This window comes from Cyprinus carpio, chromosome B3 (assembly GCF_018340385.1).
Source record: "Cyprinus carpio isolate SPL01 chromosome B3, ASM1834038v1, whole genome shotgun sequence".
NCBI classification, from domain to species: Eukaryota; Metazoa; Chordata; class Actinopteri; order Cypriniformes; family Cyprinidae; genus Cyprinus; species Cyprinus carpio.
The window spans coordinates 12,738,834-12,763,258 of NC_056599.1; the positions used below are offsets into that span (position 1 = coordinate 12,738,834).

The 24,425-nt window shown below is 39.6% G+C and overlaps 1 protein-coding gene across 2 annotated transcripts in view; it reads right to left on the reverse strand.

Annotated features, from left to right (window-relative positions):
• pbx4 (pre-B-cell leukemia transcription factor 4) overlaps positions 1–24,425 on the reverse strand; it is a 33,909-nt gene that overhangs the window by 5,113 nt on the left and 4,371 nt on the right. The window contains exons 2-6 of one of the 2 annotated variants that reach the window (XM_042719765.1): positions 23,867–23,968; positions 20,473–20,546; positions 2,451–2,695; positions 1,691–1,881; positions 1,428–1,563 (exon numbers count right to left, since the gene is read on the reverse strand). In XM_042719765.1, the coding sequence (XP_042575699.1) occupies positions 1,428–1,563; positions 1,691–1,881; positions 2,451–2,695; positions 20,473–20,546; positions 23,867–23,968 (748 nt within the window). The remainder of the gene's footprint in view (positions 1–1,427; positions 1,564–1,690; positions 1,882–2,450; positions 2,696–20,472; positions 20,547–23,866; positions 23,969–24,425) is intronic. The other variant, XM_042719766.1, reaches the window with a different exon arrangement.

Genomic DNA, 24,425 nt, shown 5'->3' on the forward strand with positions numbered 1-24,425 from the left:
ATATTAGCATGATTTCTGAAGGATCATGTGACACTGAAGACTGGAGTAATGATGCTGAAAATTCAGCTTTGCATCACAGGAATAAATTACATTTTAAAATATATTCAAATACAAAACACTTATTTTAAATTGTAATAATATTACACAATATCACTGTTTAAATAAAAGCAGCCTTGGTAAGCATAAGAGAAACTTAAAACCTTAAAATCCCCAAACTTTTCAAGGGAAGTGTGGTACACTGCCATAATTTATTTTCATGTACACTTTTTTTAATTTCTGCAATGCACTCCGTTACAAGGTTCCTTCGGTGCTTCCTGCATTTTGTTTTCATCACAGCTGAATCAAAACATACTCTGGAAACAGTGTAGCCCATCTGCCATTAGAACTTCCTTCTTGTGAAATCATTTGTGTGTGATATCAAATAAATTATTTATCAGTGAGTGACAATTATAATTTGTTCATATAGTTTCCTCATTCCATTATGTAGTTAGGCATCTATACGCCTAATGTCAGCTGAACATGATAGCTCTAGAATTTCCGATCACACCAATTTAACATAACTAATAGTTTCCTCTTTTGTTAGTTAAAGAATTCCCCCGCATAGCTCAAACAGAAATGTGTAGAAGTTGCTAACTTTTACTTTTGAAGCTGCTGCTATTTTGGCTGTTTTGACTTCACAAGTTACGTGGGAGGGGTTGGAAAAGTCATAAAATGTTTCCAACTTGTAATTAGGAGTTCAACAAACATGAACCAAAAACTGAAAATATTTAAATCCTGAAAGACTTTTCTAAAACACAAATGAATATATTTTGAGTAATATGCACGCTGGTGTGTTTTACCTTCTGGTTACCATATTTGATGTGCTCTATGCATGTGCAATGTTTTTTTTTTTTTTTTGTACGAATACAAGTTTAAATTAAATTTGTTCATCATATCTCTTCAGAAGACTTGGATTAAATTGCTCAATTTATATGAATTACTTTTACAATGTATTTTTAAAGCATCAAAGTTTTGGCATAATGGACTTTCAATAGAGCGCCATAAATCACTCATGTTTTAATTAATAATATCTTCATATTAGTTTCAGAGATGAACCAAACTCTTATGGATTTGGAACGACATGAGGGCAAATAAATAATAACAGACTTTCTGTTATTCAACAACTACTCAAGAGAACAGAAATAATGCTTAAGCAAAAACTGATCTGTATCGGCTAGTGACCTTTTGTTTGTTGTGTCATGATACTAAGATGCTAACAGCTGCATTATGGACATTATGACAGTATTATAGAAAAATAAGACAAATAAAATAAAATATGGAGCAGGATTTATTTTCCAGGACATTTTTTCTCTTGCTCCGGTATTGGAAAGCTGGATTCCAGGTTTTGCAATACACATGGGACAACTGTAGAGCATGCGTGACCTTACCTGAGAGACAGTGATCCCACATTTCTTGGCCAACTCTTCCTTGGCTTCCTCACTGGGGTAAGGGTTGGAGAGGTGAGAGTAGAAGTACTCATTCAGCACCTCTGTGGCTTGCTTGTTGAAGTTGCGTCTCTTACGTCTGAGGACAAAGCGGAAAAATTAGTGTTTCATTGATAACAGGTTAATAATTGGTGGAAAAGTGCAGCAGAACAGAATAAAACCGCTTAAACCTAAAAAAAGCACAGGTCAAACAAGCAGACACACACCTGGCATCGAGGAAGCGAGAGCGCAGGATCATGACGGCCTCACAGGTGCTCTGCTTGAGCTGCATCTGGATGGAGCTGAACTTGCGGTGGATGATGGCCACCATGCGCTCGATCTCTTTGGGCGAGATGGGCCGTGTGCGGGACTGTTCCCTCAGCAGGTTCATCACGTGATTGGTGAACTCACTGCAAGCCTGTTTTCAAACAGATTTGAGGATCATTACATACATGCAAATATACATTCCCATTAAAAGGTTTTGAAAGAAGTCCCTCATGCTTCCCAAGGCTGCATTTATTTGATCCAAAACAGAGTCAAAACAGTAATATGGTGAAATATTTTTACTATGTAAAAGAACTTCTGTCTATTTGAATCTATTTTAAAATGTAATTCATTTCTGTGAAAATATAGCTGTATTTTCAGCATCATTGCTCCAGTCTTCAGTATGACGTGATCCTTCAGAAATCATTCATTCATCACTATGATATATTTTTTGTGGAATCATGATTTGTTTTTTCCTTTTGTTTTACATTATGAATGTCTTCACTCTCACTTTTGATCAATTTAATGTGTCCTTTCCGAATGGTAAATACGTTTATGAATTAAACATGAAATTTCTAAAACATATCATCATTAATTAGTTTTTTCTCATTACCACTCCACCAGTAAATGAAATCAGTAAATTTGATTAAAAAACGACATACACAACCCACAAGGATGTGCTGAAATGACTTAATAAAGGTCAGATGGGTGTCTGTTTCTCACCTGTTCGTATTTCTCTAGTTCGGAGTGGTAGATCTGGCGGATCTGTGTGAGTTTGGCTCTGTAGTCCGAGTGCTCGATGCTGCCGTCATTCGGTGACCCTCCAGCCGCTGCTGCTGCTGCGGCCGCCGCGGCTGACCCGCCGCCCTTCTCAGGCCCAGACACTCCCTCGGCCAGCAGCATGTTATCCAGACGCATGATCTGGGGATCTGGAGGGTCCTCCTCCTGTACACCTCTGATGCTCAGCACTGCAGAAGACAAAACAAGGGTCAATCTGATGGAGAGCTTTCAGAAAACAGTCACTTCACACAAAGTCCAAACACACACACACACACACACACACACACACACACACACACACACACACACACACACACACACACTATTAAATTAAGTGTGCAATTCCTGACTAAAGGCAGCAGAGGGCAGCATGGTACTTCAGTGGCAGGCTGGAGCACAATAATAGGAGAGCATGTGCTGTCACTACAAGCACAAGCAGCCATGAGTACACACCTCTCCAGCACTGAATTAAAGCAAGACCTCTGTCAACTTCCTGCTATGAGGCCATCGCTCACACCTATGCGACAAGCAACTCGTCTACACTACATATGCACACACAGGGCCGGCCAGTGACTGAGTGTAAAGTGTAAGATAGATAACACAAAAATCTTTGTCTTTCCTCTCTAGACCACAGTTTTATGAACCTCTAGTGGTGTGTGAGAATGTGGCAGAAATGCCAATAGCACATTAAATGACATAAAAAGGTGTTGCTTTTTTAAGGAAATGAGTAAACGATCATTTTGAATGTAATAAAAATACCAAAAAGGAGCCTAAATATGTAAACTCTTCATTTAGTCACTCATGTCATTCCAAAACTGAAAAACCTTTTTGCAGAAGATATTAAGGAGAATGTCTAAGCTTTAAGTTCACCATTCACTATCACTGGATGGGGAAAAAAAAGAAGCTCAGACATCCTGCTAAATGTTTACAAACTATAAACTTTACTCAAAGGAATATCTCATGTAAACTTTAGGTAAATCTTTTAGATCGTAAGGGTTAATCAGATTAAAAGAAGCTCTCCAGAGAATGCTTTGAGTAGATCTGAATAGCTGTACGTAAGCAGCACAGTGATCAGAGTCTCCGATGCTGCATGGGGTTTGTTTTCTTAGTGAACTGAAAGAAAGAGAAACTTTCAAACACAAAGAGTGCAACTAAAAGGCCATTTGTTGGAAGCAATCAGCATTACATCTGTGGATGTTCTGTCTGTACCATCCCCGCTGAAATCAAAGCTGTATTTCCCATCCTCCCTTTAACTGATAACACATTTAATGACTTCAGCTCATACCCTCCCCCAATAACAGCACAGGATTTGTTTCCAGCTCTCCCTCTCTCTCTGTCTCCCCCCCCTCGTTCTTTTTGAAAACTTTTTCTTTCCTTTGGCAAGCGGCTCTTTTTTTCTTGTTCTCTCTTGCCCCTTCAGGGTCCCTCCACTCAGGTCCTCCCTCTTTCTTTCTCTCTGAGTCACATTCCATCTTTCGTTTCTCCCCCTCTCTGAGCTCAGGAATGCAGCAGACCTAGCAGCCTGAACTAATGACCCCCATTCACCATCCCTCCCTCTCTTTCAGCCAGCAAAACTCCCAAAAGTCAAACAAAACGGAAGAACACTTTTTCTCAAGTACATTAAGTTTGATTCAAAGTGATTTCGGCAGTAAGATTATTTTTGTGAGTAACACCATGCGCTATGGAGTCAAACTATGTATTCATTTCACAGGGTCAATAGAGAATAACGCTGTAGTATAAGATTTCATGCATTCAGTCGATAGTTAGGCTTTAAAACTAAATACATCTGACATTTGAAATGTGAAAACCAGTGTGATTTTCATTTTTGCCCCGTTTTATTAATAACTTTAAACTCTGCATTGTTCATTCTGGTAGTAAATGTCATTAATTACTCAAATTAATATAATAAAACAAAAGAGAGAGAAAAAAAAACCTATTTGGAAATATTTACTTTTTCATTAAATATTCTTAACTCATTCATTTCAGTAATTGTTTTTATAAGAACAAAACAATAACTTTAATTCTGGTGGAAAATGATTTCAATATTATTTATGGTTATCATTAATAAAATAAAAACTTCGAGCTCTGTCATTCATTCTGGTGGTAAATTATAATGATTATTTAAATTATTAATATTATTGTTTTTATAAAACAAAAAGATAGAAATCATTCTGGTGGTGGATTAATTCAGTAAATATTTTTATTACAAAACAAACGAGAGAAAAACAAATGGTCAGTTTTTCACAATATTTTTAAGTCCTATTAAAAACCTGTTATTTGTTCTAGTGGTAAATTATTTCAATAATTATTTAATTTATTACAAAACAAAAGACAGAAATCAAGTAAAACAGTACATGGACATCTGTGCTAACAAATCTTTTTTACAAAACATTTTCACTTTTAACAGAGTCATTCATTCGAGTGTTAAATTAGTTAATTATTTAAATTACTGTAAAGCATTCTCAGCTTTACCACAAGGGGTGCTATAGTGCTCTGTCTCTCAGTTGTCCCCTTTCAGGCAGAGCAACAGTTTGAAAACAATAGCTGAGGAAGCTAGTTAGACTGTTGACATGTTCACAGCTAGCGAACTGAATGTCACATCTGGTTTAATTGTATATTTAATCGGACACCACCCTTCGGAAGTACTGAGGTTTGTCAGTGTCACAGTAACAAAAGACTGCATGCTTGCAACTTGCACTCGTGTGGTAGAGCATGTGTCTGGCCTAAACTCAAAACGCACCTCTGTTTTCCTGGATTGTGACCCAGACTCGTCCTGTACGTGTGTAGTCTGAAGGGTGAGGGGAGGCTCGTTGTTTTTACGACCACAGCCCCACAATCAATAGAGTGAAATTTACCACCTCCCCAAAGAGTATCACCCACAATATCCATTAAGAGCTCTGCCTCCAGCCCAGTCCCTCAAGCATACAGCCTTTTCTTCAGCCTAATTATCTCAATTAAGCTGCGATTACTGATAATTACACAAATAACCCACAACACGATGATACGGACCCCTTGAAATCTCTAACACCCCTTTATATTTCAATTTATGAGCCTTGATTTCGAAACCCTTAATAATGAATAAAGTGCTACGGCTGGGTACGTTTTATAATAGCTTTGCGGTAAACGCTTACAGCTACATTCTGAATCCCCGACACATCACGAGCCAGAAAAGCCAACGCATCTTAATGTCTGTACGTCTTTAAGAAGATTAATAAAGCCGGCCTGTTAAATCTTTCAATTAGCACACTTCATTAATACAAACACACCGCCATGCTAATGAGATAATGTACATTTTAATGCGCCGCATCTGTCCAAGTTGCACTAATATCCTTCCATTAAATTTATGAGTGATCGGTGCCAACGCACGCCCCTCCTCGCGGCGAGGAATTCCCTCATTTGCGAAGGGCCGAGTGGAAAAAGCCAGCGAGCGGTATGAAATATTCAGAGCGCCCGGCCACATAATCAGGCGCAGGTACGGCACAGGTGACGTGTTAAGCGCAGACGAAGGTATTGTGTTCGCTGCTGGAAGCAGTACGTTAACGCTGCCATTTTCTGTGCATTACTGGAGAAACAGTCCATCACGGCTTCGCTCGGGCCTCGTCTGTCTTTTTCTTTATACCTCTCTCTGGTTCGCTCGCCCTCCCTCCCTCCTCCTCCTCCTTTGGCTTGGGCCGTAATACCCCGCCTCCTTTTCTCTCTGTGCCCCCAGCCACCTCCCCCCATCCTCTGTTCTCCATTTCAGTCGAGTTCTCCATGTGAGCCGCAATCCCTCATGCTGTCAGCCCCCCCTCTACCTCTCTCTGTAGACAGACAGGATTAGCATTTTAATTGCATCAGCTCCCTTGGGTATTCTCAGCCTTTCACTGGGAGAGCGCGAGGGAGCAGAAGGGGGAAGAGAAGGTAAGGAGAGAAAAAGAGGAGAATTGTGGGGGGAAAGCAGCAAAAGGGAGTCGCAGGAGGAGATAAAATAGCGAGGAGGAGAGCAGGCAGAGATGGAAAAATAGAGGGGGCAGGGAGAGCGTGAACGAGAGAGTTGAAGATGATCGCGGTGGGCTGACACTTAGGAAATGACAACGCTCTGACCGCACCAGCCAATAAATCAAAAGGAGGAAGGCGAAGGCGACGGGGGAGGGATCTGAAAAGCACGCCCACATGGACGCAAACAAACATGCTAACCTGAGAACTAAGTGGGATGTAAATAAGGGGAATTTATCTTGAAAACAAAAACGACTGCAGTGCCATTACAGTCGAAGTGAAATACGAGGGTCATTCCTACTTTGCGCAGTGCATTTTCATGTCCCCATCACACACCCTTCATATACTGTGTAAATACCAGATATTCCTGCTGTTTCTTCATTTGATTCTTTCTCTTGCGTTCCCGGGGAACATTGATTTAATTGATGTCAATTATTTACAGAAATTGACACTTTTATTCGGCAAAGACTGCTGCATCAAAATGATCAAAAGTGATCGTAAAGACATCTACAATTTTACAAAATATTTCTGTTTCAAAAAAATTGTGTTCTTTTGAACTTTCTATTTATTTTAATATATTTCCACAAATATATTAAGCAGCACATGTTTTCAACATAAATAATAAGGACTGTTTCATGAGCAGCAAATCAGCATATCAGAATGATTTCTGAAGATCATGTGACACTGAAGACTGGAGTAATTCAGCTTTGCTTCACAGAAATACATTTCATTTTAAAACAGTAAAACAGAAAACAGATATTTTAAATCATAACAGTATTTCATAGTATTTTTTATTTTTTGTGTGTGTCAAATAAATGTAGCTTTGGTGAACATTTGAGACCTCTTTCAAAATTATTACTGACAGCAATCTGACCTTAACATCTGAAGACATTCAATAAAATCATTTGACAGAAATCAGTAAAAAAAAAACAAAAAAAAACCCCTAACATCTTGATTTTGTTAAGCACTCTGTTAATTTAAATTCCTGAACCTGACCAAAGCATATTCCCGAAAGTTTTATAGAAATACTTCCTGAAATCACAACACATGTATATTTAATGAGCACTGGTCGTTCCTGTTGTGAATTCTAAGGAAAGGCAGAGTTTTTCCCGCACATTAAAATGTAAGTCCAACTGCAGATCCAAACGCACCTCACAAGTTCTTAAGAAGACGTGCAGCTGTGTTGGCTTCATAAAAACTAGAAACAGAGCCCAAACAAGCCCTAACTTCAGACACAGAACCAGTGCTGAATAAACAACAGGCTAACCAGCAGCCAGCTCACGGTGCTGGTAAAGCTACAAGGGTTAAAAATAGTTGCCAAAATCACTTAAGCAACTTAGGCAGGGAATGACAACACATGCCCAAAGATTCTGACAAACCCAGAAACCAAAAGAAAACGCTGACAACATTGCAGAGAATGCGTCAGCCAGTGCATGTGGCAGGATTCGCGTCTCATGAGGAACTACGAGAGGAGGGCTTCTTGAGCGAGTGCCAGGGTGGTATAAAGTAGCAAAATCCACCGGTAAGTTCCTGTTGTAAGCAGCTCAAGTTAATCGGCGTCTGCGGGGCCTATTTAGCGGCACTCAGTGGCATGCACACATGGGCCCGTCCACGCCCTGTGAGGAGCGGCCATTGGACAGCGTCAACACGGGAGGATACGATTAGGGTGTGAATAGCACTCCTACCTTAAGCAAACATGCCGTCTGCTCCGACTTGTCATTTATCAGCTCTTAATTAACTCAACTAGCATTTCATAGAGCAGAGCGCATACAACAGGCTTCGCTCGACACGCAGAGACCAGTCAAACAAGATCACGCAGGTGAGAACACACTCCACCAGCTCGGTGCGGTCAGGTGAAACGGAGGGCCGAGGACAAAAGAAGTCTCCGCAGATGACTTCACTCTGGGAGGAAGAGGAGGAAGAAGGCTGTTGCCGTGGCGATACGTCCTACCGACACGCCCTCCTCTCGCCCGCTCCCCGGCTCATCAGCGCAGCTGCCTCCTGTGCTAATTAGCACCGCCTCTTAAGGAGCTCCTAAAGACCTTGTGAAAAATGAACGCTCATTTGAGAGGTCGTTAATTTGCACTGTTATGCAAATTAGGTGGCAATTAAGCAATAGATCAGAGGAGCGGCTCCCATTTATAACGAGCGAACGAGAAATATGACAGAGGCAAACAGGGCCGGGGAGAGTGGCGGCTGAGGGGGAGTGTAAACTAACCTTAGCCCACTGCAGCTCAGGCCGACAGACAGAGAGACAGACAGACAGACAGACAGACAGACAGACAAACAGACAGAGAGAGAGAGAGAGAGAGAGAGAGAGAGAGAGAGAGAGAGAGTGCATTGTGCCATGTGTACAGGTGAATGGCACAGCATGTTCAAGTAAGAAGACGAGACGGCCACAGCTGCAGCGCTCAAGCTTTTACTGCATCGTCTTGTGCTCTTCATGCAATCGTAAAACTAGATTCTGAGTGTTATTTTTGGCCTTTTTTTATTATTTATATGAGAGTAAAGAGAGAACAGGAAATGTTGGAAGGAAGGAGGAGGATCAGGAATAGGTGATGACGCTAGCCAGGCTGTCACATGACCACCACCGCTCAATGCTGGCCCATCTAGAGACACCTTCACCTTAAAATGCCCATGCAAAAGTTGCCATCCCATTGACAGAATCTAGTGGGTGGTTGCCAGGATGTTGCTGTGCAGTTGTTAAAGTGTTCTGGGGCCAGTTGCATAAACATAGCCTCTATGTTAAGATGGTGTCTTAAAATCTAGGATGACTGACTAGCAGTTAGCCAAGGGGTAATCAACTGTATTTTTTGGATTCAACTTAGACTAATCTAAATTTCCATGTAAACAAATTTTAAAATTTATGACCTGTCTTAAAGGGAAAAAAAGGCAGACTTGTAAGACTGGTCTAAACCTTTTATGCAACTTAGGGTTGTGCAAATAGACGACAGTATTGTGTATCGACGATAGTCAGTGATATCACTGTGGGTGCTGCCTTTGACAATAGCAAAAGGATTATTATTATTATTAAGCTAGTATTATTATCTAATTAATATTAGGGATTATTTGTTCCACCATACTTCTTTTTCTGCGTTTTTACAGTGTTGCGCATTATAACTAGTCACACACAATTATGTTGAGCTTATGAATGCAGTGGCCAATCAGAGGTGCTCAGATGAGTCATCAGTTTTGTTGTTCAGTGCGTGCGCTCACTGACTGAATTCTGCTCACTCACGAATTCTCTCATCATAAACAACAAAGAGCAAATAAATGTATGTGCGATGCAAGTGTAAGAGATAGTTTCACTGATTATAACGGGAGTGTTTTTTAAAGTACATATACTCATGCTAGACTGAATCAGTGATGTAAATGTTCTTTGCTCGTTTTCTGTAGCTGCTGTTTGAATAACTGAGGAAATGCAAAAATTTAATTTAGTTTCTATTTATTACAGATTCAGTCAGATTAAAAATATTTTATAACGTCCATATGCTACTTGAATAAAAATATATGTGTAGTTAATACATTACACTAACACGTACCCTGGAGTTGGTTCACTCTCCAGCCATGAATCAAATTTAAGTAAATAATCAAATACATTAGCATAATAATATTGTGTATCTGTGATCTCACAGACTGACAACAGAACGATATGACTATGGAGCATACCACCCAACAAAAATGCAACTGGCTCCTGAGCATGTTGTTTATGTGCTTGCAAAGGTATTTTAGCTGGTGCTTACTAGCCCAAGGCTTATGAGCCCATGTCCAAGTCTTAAATAATAGTCTGGAGCTTGAGTATGGTCTCTTTGTCAATGTGCACTACTGTTTAAAATGTTGGGGTCAGGATTTTTTTTTAAAGATACTTTTATTATGCAAGGGTGCACTATATTGATCAAAAATACAGACATAGTTAAAAAGAACAGCATTTATTAAAGAATAGCATTAATTAAAAATTTCTGAAAAAAATGCGTATGAAGCAGCACAACTGTTTTCAACATTGATAATAATAAGAAATGTTCCCTAGGTTAAATATTAAATATTAAAATCCCAAATAATTTTTCCCACCGTTTTAAAAGAAATATCATATAACACCTCTCACAAAAGTAATATCACACCTCTTGCCAGCTCGAATATAAGTCCGTAGTGCAACTGGTTCAGGATGCGGTACTCGCTGAAGGCTTATACTTGAGGTAAGAGGGTTTATTCAAATCCCTAACCCTATGTTTGAGCCATAGCAACCACCACTAACTAGCCATGTGTCCATCTTAGCCTACATTATAGAGAGTTTGCATTAACACCTTTGCGTGAGACAAACAGATTATTGTATCTTAACTAAAGGCCAATGCCTCAATCCAAATGGCATGCGTAGAAGCTCGAAACGCCCTCCCTCAAGAGAAGCTTAAAGTCAGAGGAGCTGGGAGCAAACTGACAGATCACCCCTGCTGAAATCCCCTCTCCAGAGCTCTAGATTAGTCACAGACTGCAGTGAGGACCTCCACACAGGAATGGAAGGCTCCCATCAATTGTAATTAAGTCTGGAGGGGGGGAAGTCGTGGCCTAATGGTTAGAGAGTCGGACTCCCAATCGAAGGGTTGTGAGTTCGAGTCTCGGGCCGGCAGGAATTGTGGGTGGGGGGAGTGCATGTACAGTTCTCTCTCCACCTTCAATACCATGACTTAGGTGCCCTTGAGCAAGGCACCGAACCCCCAACTGCTCCCCGGGCGCCGCAGCATAAAATGGCTGCCCACTGCTCCGGGTGTGTGTTCACAGTGTGTGTGTGTGTGTTCACTGCTCTGTGTGTGTGCACTTCGGATGGGTTAAATGCAGAGCACGCATTCTGAGTATGGGTCACCATACTTGGCTGAATGTCACGTCACTTTCACTTTCACTTTCACTTTAAGTAGTCTGGATTAGGTGTTGGGCTCTGACTCTCTCCCCACCCCAACAAAGCCACGCCAGCTAATGTAATCCAGCTGAGGCCACATTTACATATCTTTAATTAAAGAGACATGGGTTTCTTTCAAACACTGCTCCCCAGACCAGCAGACTGAGGAACATCTCCATGAGTTTTGACACACACCGCAGCTAAATACGGTCGTCGCTCTTCTTTCGAGTACTTAATCCTGTTCCGTAGACACAAAATGAGGGTGTTCAAGAGAGTGAAAACCACATTCTACTCAAATAAACTCTGCTCCTAAAGACTACACAAAATGTGAAAACATAAGGTTCTGCAGTTTATTTACTAACTTTTTAAGGCCATTTCATATAGCGACCAGCAACAATCACCCCTTCCTCTTCTCATCGAAGACATGCGATGCAGTGCAGAGCAGTGTTCTCGCTGTCGGAGCTTGTAATGATTTTTTTTGTCTTTCTCGGACAGTTTTATATGCTTCCACACTGACGACATGTTTGCTGCTTTAGTGCACGCCTCTATTTGATCGTGTCACGTCATTGTTCGGTACAATTTATTCTGTATTTTTGCTTATTATTGAATAATTTTGGTTGCCGAACATTCAGTGTATCCCTACTGAAGATAACATACAGCATTCAAGTTACGTGATTTAAAATGCTTCCAGATAAAAACTGATAATTTAGAGGAAATATTCAGCCTATAGCAACGGTTCTGAACCGGGGGACTCAAGATGATATAAAATGATACAAAAAGGGCATTAAAATAAGTAATAAAAAATGTATGTATGTGTGTGTGTGTGTGTGTGTGTGTGTGTGTGTGTGTGTGTGTGTGTGTGTATATATATATATATATATATATATATATATATATATATATATATATATATATATATATACACACATATATATATATATATATATATATATATATATAGTATATTAAAATCTAATAACTAAAATCACACAATCCTGGAAAGTCACGTGGCCTTTGAATACTGTTGTGCACAATGGGGCACCTTTGAGTCAAAAAGGTTGAGAGCCACTGCGCTATAATGCTAATGGTTAGCATTTTTCCTCGTCATCACAGCTCTGGTTACATCAGCAGAAAAGTTGCTGCAAGCACATGCAAGGCATAAAATTATTTCATTTTGATGAAATGAGTGCATCACACGCTGATGAATTGTGCACAATAGGACCAGGCACCATCATTTAGTAAATAGGGCCAATTGAGAATTCACGTCATCTTCAAATTGCATTTTCCAATAAATTAGGCGATTAGCACAGAGGAAGTACTTGGCCTGTCAACTCAAAGGGCCTGGGTGTTTTTTTAAACGTTTCCTTGCATTCAAGAACGCACCATGCAATTTTGCTTGTCCAGTCCTGAGAGAAAGCTTGATTCCTCAAGGAACAACGTAATGAGAGGAAAGACACTCTGCCCACACAGCATTAGGGGTGACGCTCTCCCCCCACCATTCTGTACCTTGTGATGGTGGGGAAGGGGGGCGCCTGTCAGGGCCAGGGGTCTGTGTGATATTAGCCGTCTGCCAATCCGGCGTGGGGAATGGACACAGAGTAATTACTGCTGCTCTTACTGCCTCATCAATCTCTCTCTATCGCTGTCTCTCTCTCTCCCCTCTCCCCCCTCTCCACTCTATCTTTCTCACTCCTGGAACAGAGAAGAGAAAAACAGATTGAGTGACAGAGCACCACACAAGAAATGCCAAATGAAATAGGGCCACTACTGAATGATGATGTTCGGGAGGCTGGTTTTACACATTTGGTTGCTGTATGCATGTAAAAAAAAAAAATCTATTTTTGCTGTTTATTCTGAGGCCAGGTTGAACGCATTAGTCACGCCACACAAGCGTTCGGTCTGTTCGAGTACCTGTTGAGGCTGAGTTCATCTCTATTGCAGTTTATTCAAGTTGTAAAAAGTCTCACACTCCACTGGCTCCTTTACCCATAGGCTCTGCCTCGTAAAACAAGTCTGAGATTTCCAACTCCTCATAAAATTTTACAAGAGAGTTCAAATTAAGGTCTTTCAAAAATGAATGATAATTAAAAAGCCTTAATTAGGTCTTTGACCAACCTGACCGTCAAACCGGAGCCATGTAGTTCATACAGGTTGGTTATAAACAAGGATTTGAGCTCATTTTTCTGAATCATATGGGCTTGATGTGGAACTACATCCATCTAGATGGAAACCCTCTAGAACTTTTACACGACATGCAGGTGATAGCTTCACTGTCTGACATTTTACAATACTTGGAAAGCCATTTGTTGGTGGCAAACTGTTTGAGCACTTTGAATGATTTGCTTCTTAAACTGTCAGGAGAAGTTAGCGATATCAAGCCATTCTAAACAAACCATGCATCATGTAAAACTGTGTGTTAAACACCACTAGCCATAGTTAGCAAGTTTAAATGTCTGAACGGTCAGCTGGATTTTGACTTATTTTTTCTCACGACCACTCGTGTTCCTGCTAATAATGAAAAATTACTAGTACTACAACAGACTAGACATGATTATTTCATGGAAACAGGAAAGATACTGGAAATGCAAGAAGACACATAGACATGCACTGGACATTTTATCCTTTTAAAGGGGTCATCGGATGCCCATTTTCCACAAGTTGATATGATTCTTGAGGGTCTTAATGAAAAGTCCTTAACATACTTTTGATTAAAATTTCTCAATGGTACTGTAAAAAACACCCTTTTTACCCTGTCAAAATCAGCTCTGTTTGCAGCACACAGTTCTAGTCCGTGTTGCTTTAAATGCTAATAAGCTCTCCTGACCCCGCCCCTCTTCAACCGCAGATCTGGCTAACTAGCACATATTAGTAAAGGTGATTTGCAAAGATTCATAAAACCCTTATACTCACTTCTTCTGTAGATGAAGCTGGTTTATGAATGATTTGCATGAACTTAAACACATTTAGGCAGATCGGGGATTGGCGCATTCCTTTCAAAAACGAAAGTAACGATAATCTTCTGCATCTTCAGCGGCTCAGATGTTGGGAGTAAATAACTACTGCTATGTACATTATTACATCCAACAACAAAACACCTCAGTCGCTTAATCTGAGACATTCTTGTCTTCCCCTGCATCGAAGTCGACACAATGGCGGACAGCTCGCAGCTCACTCAGGACGGGTCTAAGGTAAGATGGCCTTGCCAATCAACTATCGTGGGAGGGGCCTGTGCAGAACTACATCATTCTGACAGGAATCTCAGAACAGCCTGATTTGAGAAAGGGGATTTAAAGAAAAAAAAAAAACACCAGGTGGATTTTTTTTTATCATTATAGGGTGCATGTGTACACACACTTCCAACACACATTTATGTTCAAACAACAACAAAAGTGAATTTGGCATCCGATGACCCCTTTAAAGCTTATTCAACATAGTTTAAGAACCATTAACCAAAGGAAACATTAAAAAATAAAATTCATATTTAATTCATGCAGCACTGGGTTTATTTGAGGCCATGGTGTTCTTAGCCCTGCCAAACCATTTATTTGTTTCTGGGATTTTAATTGCAGAAATGCACTGAGTAAAGTTGACTTGGCCGGTTCTTCTGGTAGGTACTCTACAAACATCACATGACTTCACTATTTTCAGCTATTAGCAGCAAGGGAGTTAACATCTATAGAAGAGCCAAGAAAGTAACCAGAAAACCTTCTGAAACACAAATTCAAGATTTTAAGCTCTCTGAACAGAATGGGACATTTCTGTTCCATCTGTACCATAAACACAGGTGTAGGGCACAAAAGGAAGTACACTTGGTACCCTGCTTTTTCTGTTTTAAAATACATTTTTTCTTTTCTGAGAAGAACTGAACATGCAGTTTTCATGACTCAGAGATGACATATTTGTTCCTTTAAAAAGTAACAGCTTTATATAAATGAACTGCAAAAATAGCAAAAAAATATAAAATTTCTAAAGATCCACAGCACATAAATTACACAATTTTCCCGTTATACATATGATCTGAGATCACTAGCTCAATTGCTTCTATTCTGAACTTTAAAAAAAAATAAAATAATATATATATATTATATTTTTTACAATTTGAGTGAAAGTGGGAATGGAAAATTAACCTGAATTACAAAATGCATGTGTATTCTCCATAAATTTATGTTGCATGCAATATCTTGAGAATGATCCAAAGAGCATCTCAACATCTGATGAGTTCACACGATCAATGTCACAAATGTCTTTTGATTAGTGACCCAGAAATAGTGTAGAATCGTAAATATTGCTTATACTGTATATTATTTCCGTTATAAGTTTACCAAACGTTTCTTGTTTTAAACGGTTCCACTATAATTTGCGACTTAACAGTTCGAATCGCAGATTTCCACTGCAATCACCAAACTGTATTTTAACCCAAAACATTGATGGCGAAAAAAAAGTTCATGTCCATGTTTCTCATCAACTAGCTATAATAATATTAGCAGAGCTTCATTTACAATTCAAAAACCTGTAAAAACAGAAAGTACAAAAGCAGGTGACCTCGGCGATGAGAACAAAAGTCCGGGTGCTGAAAAGGGTGAGAATCAACTTGCTGCGACCGTTTTAAGTTGATGGGGGAGGGTCAAGACCGAAGAGACAATTGGCTCGGAAACCTCATCTCTCTCTTAATTTGTTTCTAAGGAGATTAATTAACAAATCTTACATTTTACGCGCATGAAGTTTATGTTAAACAGATGGGGAAATGCGAGGGGGGTGGGGGGGGGTAGTGTGACTTGGATTTGAGCTGAACATTTCCTTAACAATAAAAAACAATCTTCCCAACTGCAGCAGCACTCAGAGGAATTCAATGCCCCTCCCCCACTCTTCCCTAACCCTCCCCTCCACCTCCATTACCATATCAAAGCCCCGAGTTCAGAGTAAGACTTCTCTTTCAAGAATGGAAGCAAGGCATCAGGAGGGAGGAGGAGGAGGAGAAGAGGACAAGACCGCAGCAGCAGGGAAAGGCCTGAGCTCCAGCTTGCTTTTATCCCTGCTGTTCGGTGCAGGAGAGAGAGAGAGTGAGACAGAGGCAGACACGCCGAGACTGAGGAAAACAGATGTAAAGACTACTGATCAGCACTACAATCATGTGCAGAAGAGGAGGCTGCCTTCTTTAATTCACATTCCAGAGGCAGGAGATAAAAGCAGCGGGGAGTCTTGGAGAGAGGCAGTGCAGGTATATATATATATATATATGGAGCTGGGAAGGAGGTGCTGATCACAATGATGGACACCATCTAGTGTTGCCAGATGTACGATAATTATCATATTTGTACGATAATTTTGACCTCTGTACGATGTATGATCAAAAATGAAAAAAATCCCATAATTTCAGAATTTTGTGACACTTCAAATGATGGTAATTGTAATCATAGGTCTTATTTAGGGCCTGTTTACACTTCGTCATTTCATGCGTTTTCACTGATCGGATGTCTATCTGATTTGTTAAAACGTTTCCATTTACACTTGGCCACATAAATCTGTCATCGCAAAATGGATATAAATCCGATCTTCAATTCCCACGCTATATTTTAATTTAACGGAGTTCACATCAACGAAATCAAAAGCGCTGTATTTTATTAATTATCAGCTAATTTCAAGATCAAAGCCCACAAAAGGAAAAAGCGCACGGCATCAGCACTGGAAAGATAGGTTAGTCACACTACTTTTAATGAAGATGATTGTGCGTTGAGCGTCTGCGTCTTACTTTCAGTTTAATTCGCGGCAGTTTGCGCGGCGGCTTGCTGAAGAGATACTCAGCTACTCGTCCATGGCAATGCTTCTTGAATTAGTGCTGTCATATCTGACTATAATGTCATATAGCCTATAACAAGCTCTCACATGTTTATTATTTTAATGTTTTGGGAGGAGTAAAATGTGCATAAGTGGTTTCAACAACCAGATGCATTTACACTTGTCCCGTTTCATCTGGTATGTGTCCCAGACCACCTTCTGAAGTGGTTCGAGTGATTGGATTTTTATGTCTCGAATGCGTTTTGGAGGGCATTTACACCTGGTCTTTTCATGATCGGACAGTTATCCGATCAGAAAAAACGCATGAAGTGACCAGGTGTAAACAGGCCCATACTCTTACATGAAATTAGCTCATTACAGACACTCTAAATGCACTCATGCATACCTCAGAGTGTGCTGCAGGAATGCAGGATGGTGCTTTTTTTTTTTAAGCCAACGAGCACTATGTTGTGGTCCACGATGACAAGAACCCCCTCAACATCTGGCAACACACAGGCTTCCGATGACAGCGACTCAGAGGTGGAGTTATCACCGTTGCGCAGCAACAGCTAAAGTCTGTTTGCATTGCACGTGACAAAGCAACTGTTAAAAATCATTAGAATTTTGTGTCAGTGCGACATAAATAGAAAGAGGCATCAGTTTACTGTCGGAGATGCGTCGTGTCGCTCCGCATCTAGTGTAAACAGCATCACTGAGTATAATGAGTTCTATAGTATTTAGTCGCGCCACTTGTGTCCGCTGTAGAACCGGTGTAAGATACGCCTAGTTATTTATCTATTGTGGTCATTTGCAGGTTGTGTCCAAAAGTTGTTGGTCTAGATCAGTGCTTCTCAAAGTCGGGACTCTGATCCGGACCCGAAGGGAATTCAATCCGGACCCGCCTCCATTTCGTATTTCAAGAGCACTAATTATATTTCCTACTTTGATAAATGCATGTTAAACTTATAAATCATTTGTTTAGTTTTTTTTTTTTTTTTTTTTTAAATGTCTTTTTGGAGATTGTCCGAAATGAAAGCAAAGGCGAGATACTGAAACCTCTCCTTCATGACATTTGTTGTCATGACATCCAGTGAGCATAGCACATGATGTTTGACATAAATCGGGCGACATTTCACGCTAATATGAGTAAAAAAAAAATTCTTCATTTTTTGTTACCAATTAGATTATGGGCATTTGACTTCTAGCAGTGTTCAGTGTTTCCTATAAATTGAGTTGTTTTGAGCCATGTATTATTACTATGAATTAAATTAATTGTTTTGCCACTTTTGCACTTGTTATTAATGTATTTTGAATGCAAAGGGCACTTTATTTTTTCAAAAAAATAAAATAAAATACTGCTTATTTGTTATGCACATTATGTATGTTTATTAAAAACAAGTTTTGTAATAACCAGTTGTTCCAGTCCGGACCTTTGACACTGATGAAAATTCAGATTTGGACCGCTGAATGTAGACTTTGAGAACCCCTGGTCTAGATAAATAGCTGTATTCTTTACATTTGACTCATGTACAATAATTTTCTTCCAAATACAATAATTTTGAGGTTTCTGGTACGATACTTGGAGATTTCCAATCTGGCAACACTGACACCATCCACCACACAACTCCACTCAGAGCTGAGGCCTGTTCAGACAAAGTCCGACCAGATTTTCAAGCAAAACAATACATCTCTGCAAACTCCAGCATAAAGGATTTTGAAATGTTGTACTGTGACAAGCCGTTGTTTTTATTCAAATGCTAGTCTGACTTTTATAAATGTTTAAATCTTACCAACAATAAAAAATTTTAATAGCCAACAATACACTGTATGGGTCATAATTATCAATTAGGATATTGAGTAAAGATCATGTTCCATGAAGATATTTTGTAAATTTCCTACCGTAGATATATCAAAACTTAATTTTTGATTAGTAATATGCATTGCTAACAACTTAATTTAGACAACTTTAAAGGCGATTTTCTCATTATTTAGATTTTTTTGCACCCTCAGATTCCAGATTCAGAAGCTAATCAGAAGTTAGATTTTATATATATTTAATATTACATTTGTAGAAATTACAAATTACTTGTTAAATTAAAATATATATATATAAAAAATATTAAATCTAACTATGTATTATAATTTTTATATAAACATAATCTAAAATTAATATAATAAAATATATTGGGACTTAGATTTCACAAATACTATTTATTGCAAATACAATGAATTTTAGTTTTGGTGCAAAAAATGCATTTTGTCACAATGAATTTCCCATAAACAGGCCTTAACAGCGAAACCGCGACTCAGACCAGTCAGTAATGGCCTCGCTCCCGTCATCTAGTAAATCAGCTCATTTACGCCGAAGTCTTCAGGGTAAAACACGGATTGTAGATTAAGTTTGGCGATAACCGAAGTGATGTATGGAAAAATTCTGACCATTAACTTCGCCTGTCTGCACTGCCGACAACACCTTCCATTTAGTGCTGCATTTCTCCCCGGCCCTTTCTCCACTGGCAGGCTAAATGTGAAAATCAAAGTGAATGACATTAGGTAAATAAGACAGCAGGTTGCCTTGGCAACAGGGACAACCCCCGATACCCATTCCTCTAGCCTACCCTTTACTTGCATCCAATTATAGGAAAGTAAGACTGGGTTATTGACAGATTGCCATAAACAGACCGCTGCACATCATTTTTGCACTGTAATTCCACATGAGCATGCTTGTTACAGAAGCTGAGATGGATTCACACTGCAGGATATGACAGGAAAGAAACGAGAGAAACCATGGCACAAAGACAACGCCAACACCTCCATAAATATTTAATCATTTGTCAGCCTCTCGTTTGAGGGGAAAAAGCTGCAGATCTGTCAGAGAACTGACCACTCTGTGGATCTTCGAGTTAAGATGCGGGAGCCGTTACCTGTTTGGACTGGGATGGTTTGCGTGGACGGGGTTCAGAATGAGAAGCGTAACCTCTAAAGCATTGAGACCAAAGCAAATACACTTGTTGCTCGTTCAAAGCTTTGAAATGAATTCAAGAGAGATTTCACACTATGCAAACACCGAATCCATTGCGATGACACTAAATGATTGCAGTGGGCGATACAATAAGACACCTGGAAAGCCTAGAGGAACATTAAAAAAAAGAGCACAGGGACACAATAAATTCAGCCTGATGATTATTAAACACCTGTCTCTGCATATGGTCAATGCAGAATCAATACGGAGTAATGAAAAAGATCTACTCGCAATGTTGGGAGTGCGGCTTGAACACACAAACCCGCACAGAAGTTCTGCATTGGCAGAGTAAGCGAACGACTTACCAGTTTTTTCTTTGATCTCGCATAAAACGCTGAACAGAGCCGGCTTCATCCTGTGGCAGTTCAGTGCGTGTTTTCTATAAGAGAGAAAAGGAATGTGTTAGAGATACTCTTATTATATTCCATCTCAAACAGTCAACATATCGACCGCTATTTGGCCATTTTAAGTTTATTGGCATCTGTCGAACACTGTGCCCAATTAACAAAGTGCCCCTCTGTCAGTTTCCAAAAATACCAATAGCCTCGTCGATGAGAAATACACATGTAGAGGGAAATTCAAAACCACTGATAGAGCCATTTATTTACTTACTTTGCATACGTGTTATTTTAGTGCTCGAATGACCAAATAAATTATTCAAATCAGATCATAGCACAAATGCTCCCACAAAATATGTGATCTGAATGCAATTTGCAAAGTGCAGTTCCCCATTTTGGGGGCCAGTTCTGAAGGACACAGCAGACTAACACAATCTGGCATACTTTACCACATCGCTTTAAACTGTAGAAAGTAGGCCTTTCTACTGTGCCAGTGTCTGAATATATGGCCAGCTATAATGCTGATCTACATCATTTGATTAATTACTGCTGCCACAATCAACAGAAAACATACGCAAATGCCTCTTTTACACAAAATCTATTTACCACTTGTATTAAGTGCCTGAGGTTTTTGAATTAGCCCCAAAATGTTTTCACATTTTTGTGAAAAATAAGGGCTCATCTCATACACCATGCTTAAATTTTATGATGTATATCATCAATTCTGCTCTCTAGACCTTCATTTCAAAATTCTCATATGTCCTCTTTTTTCATGTTCTGGCCCGGAATACTAAAGTGCCTAAAATGTCCAGATTTTGGCTTTGTTTTCATATTGTTTTCATACTTTCTAAAAGTAATGCCTGAAACGTAGTTTAACTAATAGCATGCAGGTGTGGTGCATAATCGACTACTCATGGTTTGCGAGGTGGGATCTACAGAGACCGGCCAAAGCAAACCAATGCAAATATACTTGCATGTAACGTATAGACTACAGAGCACGTCAATAAGAAAACAAAGCCAAACCCTGGGCATTTTAGAAATCCCAGCCAGGACAGGTCCAGGAAAAAGAGGACATATGGTCACCCTATTTCTAAAGAATCGTTCATGATAGATTCTTCAAAGTCTCAATTTAAAGCATGCATCATTTGGCTGCCAAACAAACCAGAGGATTTATGGTTATTGAAGACATACCAACAACCGCTAACATTCTATTGCTGCATATGATTGCAATCACAGGTGCAAACATCTCCAGAATCAATCAAGATGTAATGGACACACTAAGACTCGAGTCTTTTAAAAAGCTCAGTGTCTGTAGATTAGAGAAGATACAGCAGCATTCTCGGCTCACTCCAGCTAAATGAGTAACTGACACATGGTCCTCATTTGTCTTTAGGGAAAAGCATTCCACCCTTTAATGGTATTATCCAGCCCTTTTTACACCCTGAACGTACTTAATTTATTGAGCAGGTCTGGAGAATATCAAAACAAGTGAGGACCCTCTGTCTCGCAGAGGAAACATTCTTCTCAAAGCCAGAATCATATGTGCTAAATCCAATCATCGATCATTTCAGTGCAGTCTCCCATCAGCAAACTTTATTTCCAGGCTCGGTGAGCTCTGATGCATGGAAAGCTTATCTACGCACAGCCAGATTTCAGCGCTACTGTATTAGAGAGCAAATGAAGCATGCTTTCCAGGAGCACTGTTAACCCTTAACAAACGCCAATAATCGAGGTGTACTCGTTAAAGCTGTTCAACTCGCAGCTGGGATTAACATGCCACCTGAGCATGAAACTGATCATGTGACATACAGCCACTTGTAAAAGGTTTTTATTCTTAGCATTGCATTAGCATCCAAAAATGCGGAAATTGTATGTTACGAGTCTCTGCACTAACCTGAATAATCTTTACAAAAAAGTCCTGAACTGAACACCACAAAACCCGCTGCCTAATATTGCAGTTGGCCGCAGCTAAACAAAGTTAGAATGTTTCCCATTTGCTCGAGGCAAGCAGATAACGTGGGAAATCCCCAAAAAAGATTGTTTTTGGTGGATGAGGTCTTAAGCTGATGACACACAGTGCAACTCGTTGGGTAATTTTGTTGGAAATGGGCAACGGCACTAGCTTGGGCAATGCTGAATAGGTTACTGTTGATTAGTTAGCTTGTCTTATTACATTGCCTACTTTCCAGCTGTCGTGTTTATCATCCAACATGAGTTAGAGGCCGAGCAAACTTCAGATTTACTTCTAGTTAAGGCTTCATTTGCTGCCTAAATGTTCTTTGTTGGCTTTAACATGTTCACACCCAAATATTTCAGGTATGTTGCATTCAATGCCAGAGGCACAAATATTTAAATACGTGAGCTGGCAAAAAATGGATCGCTGAGTCTTGAATGCATGTTATTTCCTTTCGCTTGAAAACTAATGCAATATGAGCAAGACAAATACAAAAACATCAAGTAACGACAACTGACATTACAAACAGAAATCAAAACTCATGTCTATGGATGGATGATCATGAAAAGGTGTAACTGACACAACTGAAACATTTACTGGGGTGTAATGAGAAGGGAAGGGTTTTTATTATTGTTAATTGTATATCTATTTTAAGAGAGTTTCAATGTTTGATCAGGGCCTGAGAGTGCGTGAATTTTTCTTATATGTGGCTTTCATGTGAACACTCGAACCGAATTTTAAAACAAATACCGTCTGATGAGGTGGTTTGAGTACTGTTTTCTTTAAGTTGCTTATGAAGCACAATGTGAGATTGTGTTTTACCTTCTCATGCACATTATTTTAAATATTTTTGGCCATTACAGGCTATTACACAAAGAGAATGATGACATGCAATGAAACAGAGGAGCAAATAAGTCACTTGTTCTCATTTCTAGAGATAACAAGGGGCATATTTGAAACTATTGTCAAATACACACAGAAACAGCAAAGATTTAGTTTAGTTTTCTTTGAAAATGAAGCTTTAAGTGTTCAATCTGAGGTGCTTTTTTATAACTGAAGAAAACTACAATCAAAAATATTTATTTTATAGTACTTATTTTAATGACAAAAACATAATAAATGAAATTTTCTATATAAATTGGTAATGATATTTTTGCAAAATAAAAAACAAAAACAAAACCAAAAAGAGCCATAAATAGCCATATCAATGTGTCACTTGATTCACATTTGGGTCTGTTCAAATTGGTGAGTTTGGTTCTTTTAAATGTTTAGCCACACTGAGATCTTTTATAAAACACTGAACTGCATCTTAAACTGTATGAGGGTGCATTATTCTCTTTGTCATCAGCATGGAGGGGATGATGGGGGAGAGAAGAGGAGGGGGTGCTCATGCGCTCCTGTACTGACCTGTGCTGGAAGTTGAGCGGCAGGGCACACCCTGCTGTGCTCCCCCCCAGCTCCCCCTCCCTCTGTGGGGTCCACTGCGCCGGTGCCTCCTCTGGCCAGCATCTGGACACAGGGCAACAGGGTGAGAGGCTCAGGGCAGCAGGCTCAGACAGCGCTGGCATCTGCCCCCACCGTCCCAATGACATCCCACCCCATCCTCCCCTTACACTGGGACAACAGACCCCCACAGTAAATAATGCAGATCAAGAGAAGAAAAAAAAAAAACAGAAATCAAGTACCGTGTCATATGAGGACGGAATCAGAACAAGTCTGATTTTGCCAAAAATGTTTGAAATGTCGAAACAAAGACCAAATCTTACCTACTACTAAATGGAAAGTAAACCTAAAGTCACATGAAACCAAAACGTGATGTTTAGCAGACTAGACTGCTGGACTAAAAAAAAAAAATCTATTAAAAACATACTCAATGAATAAGGACGTATGCATAAAAGCGTTTTAATGATATAAATGCTTAATTTGCAGCTCTTTTCTGATGGATGTAATCTGGTCTGTCAACTCA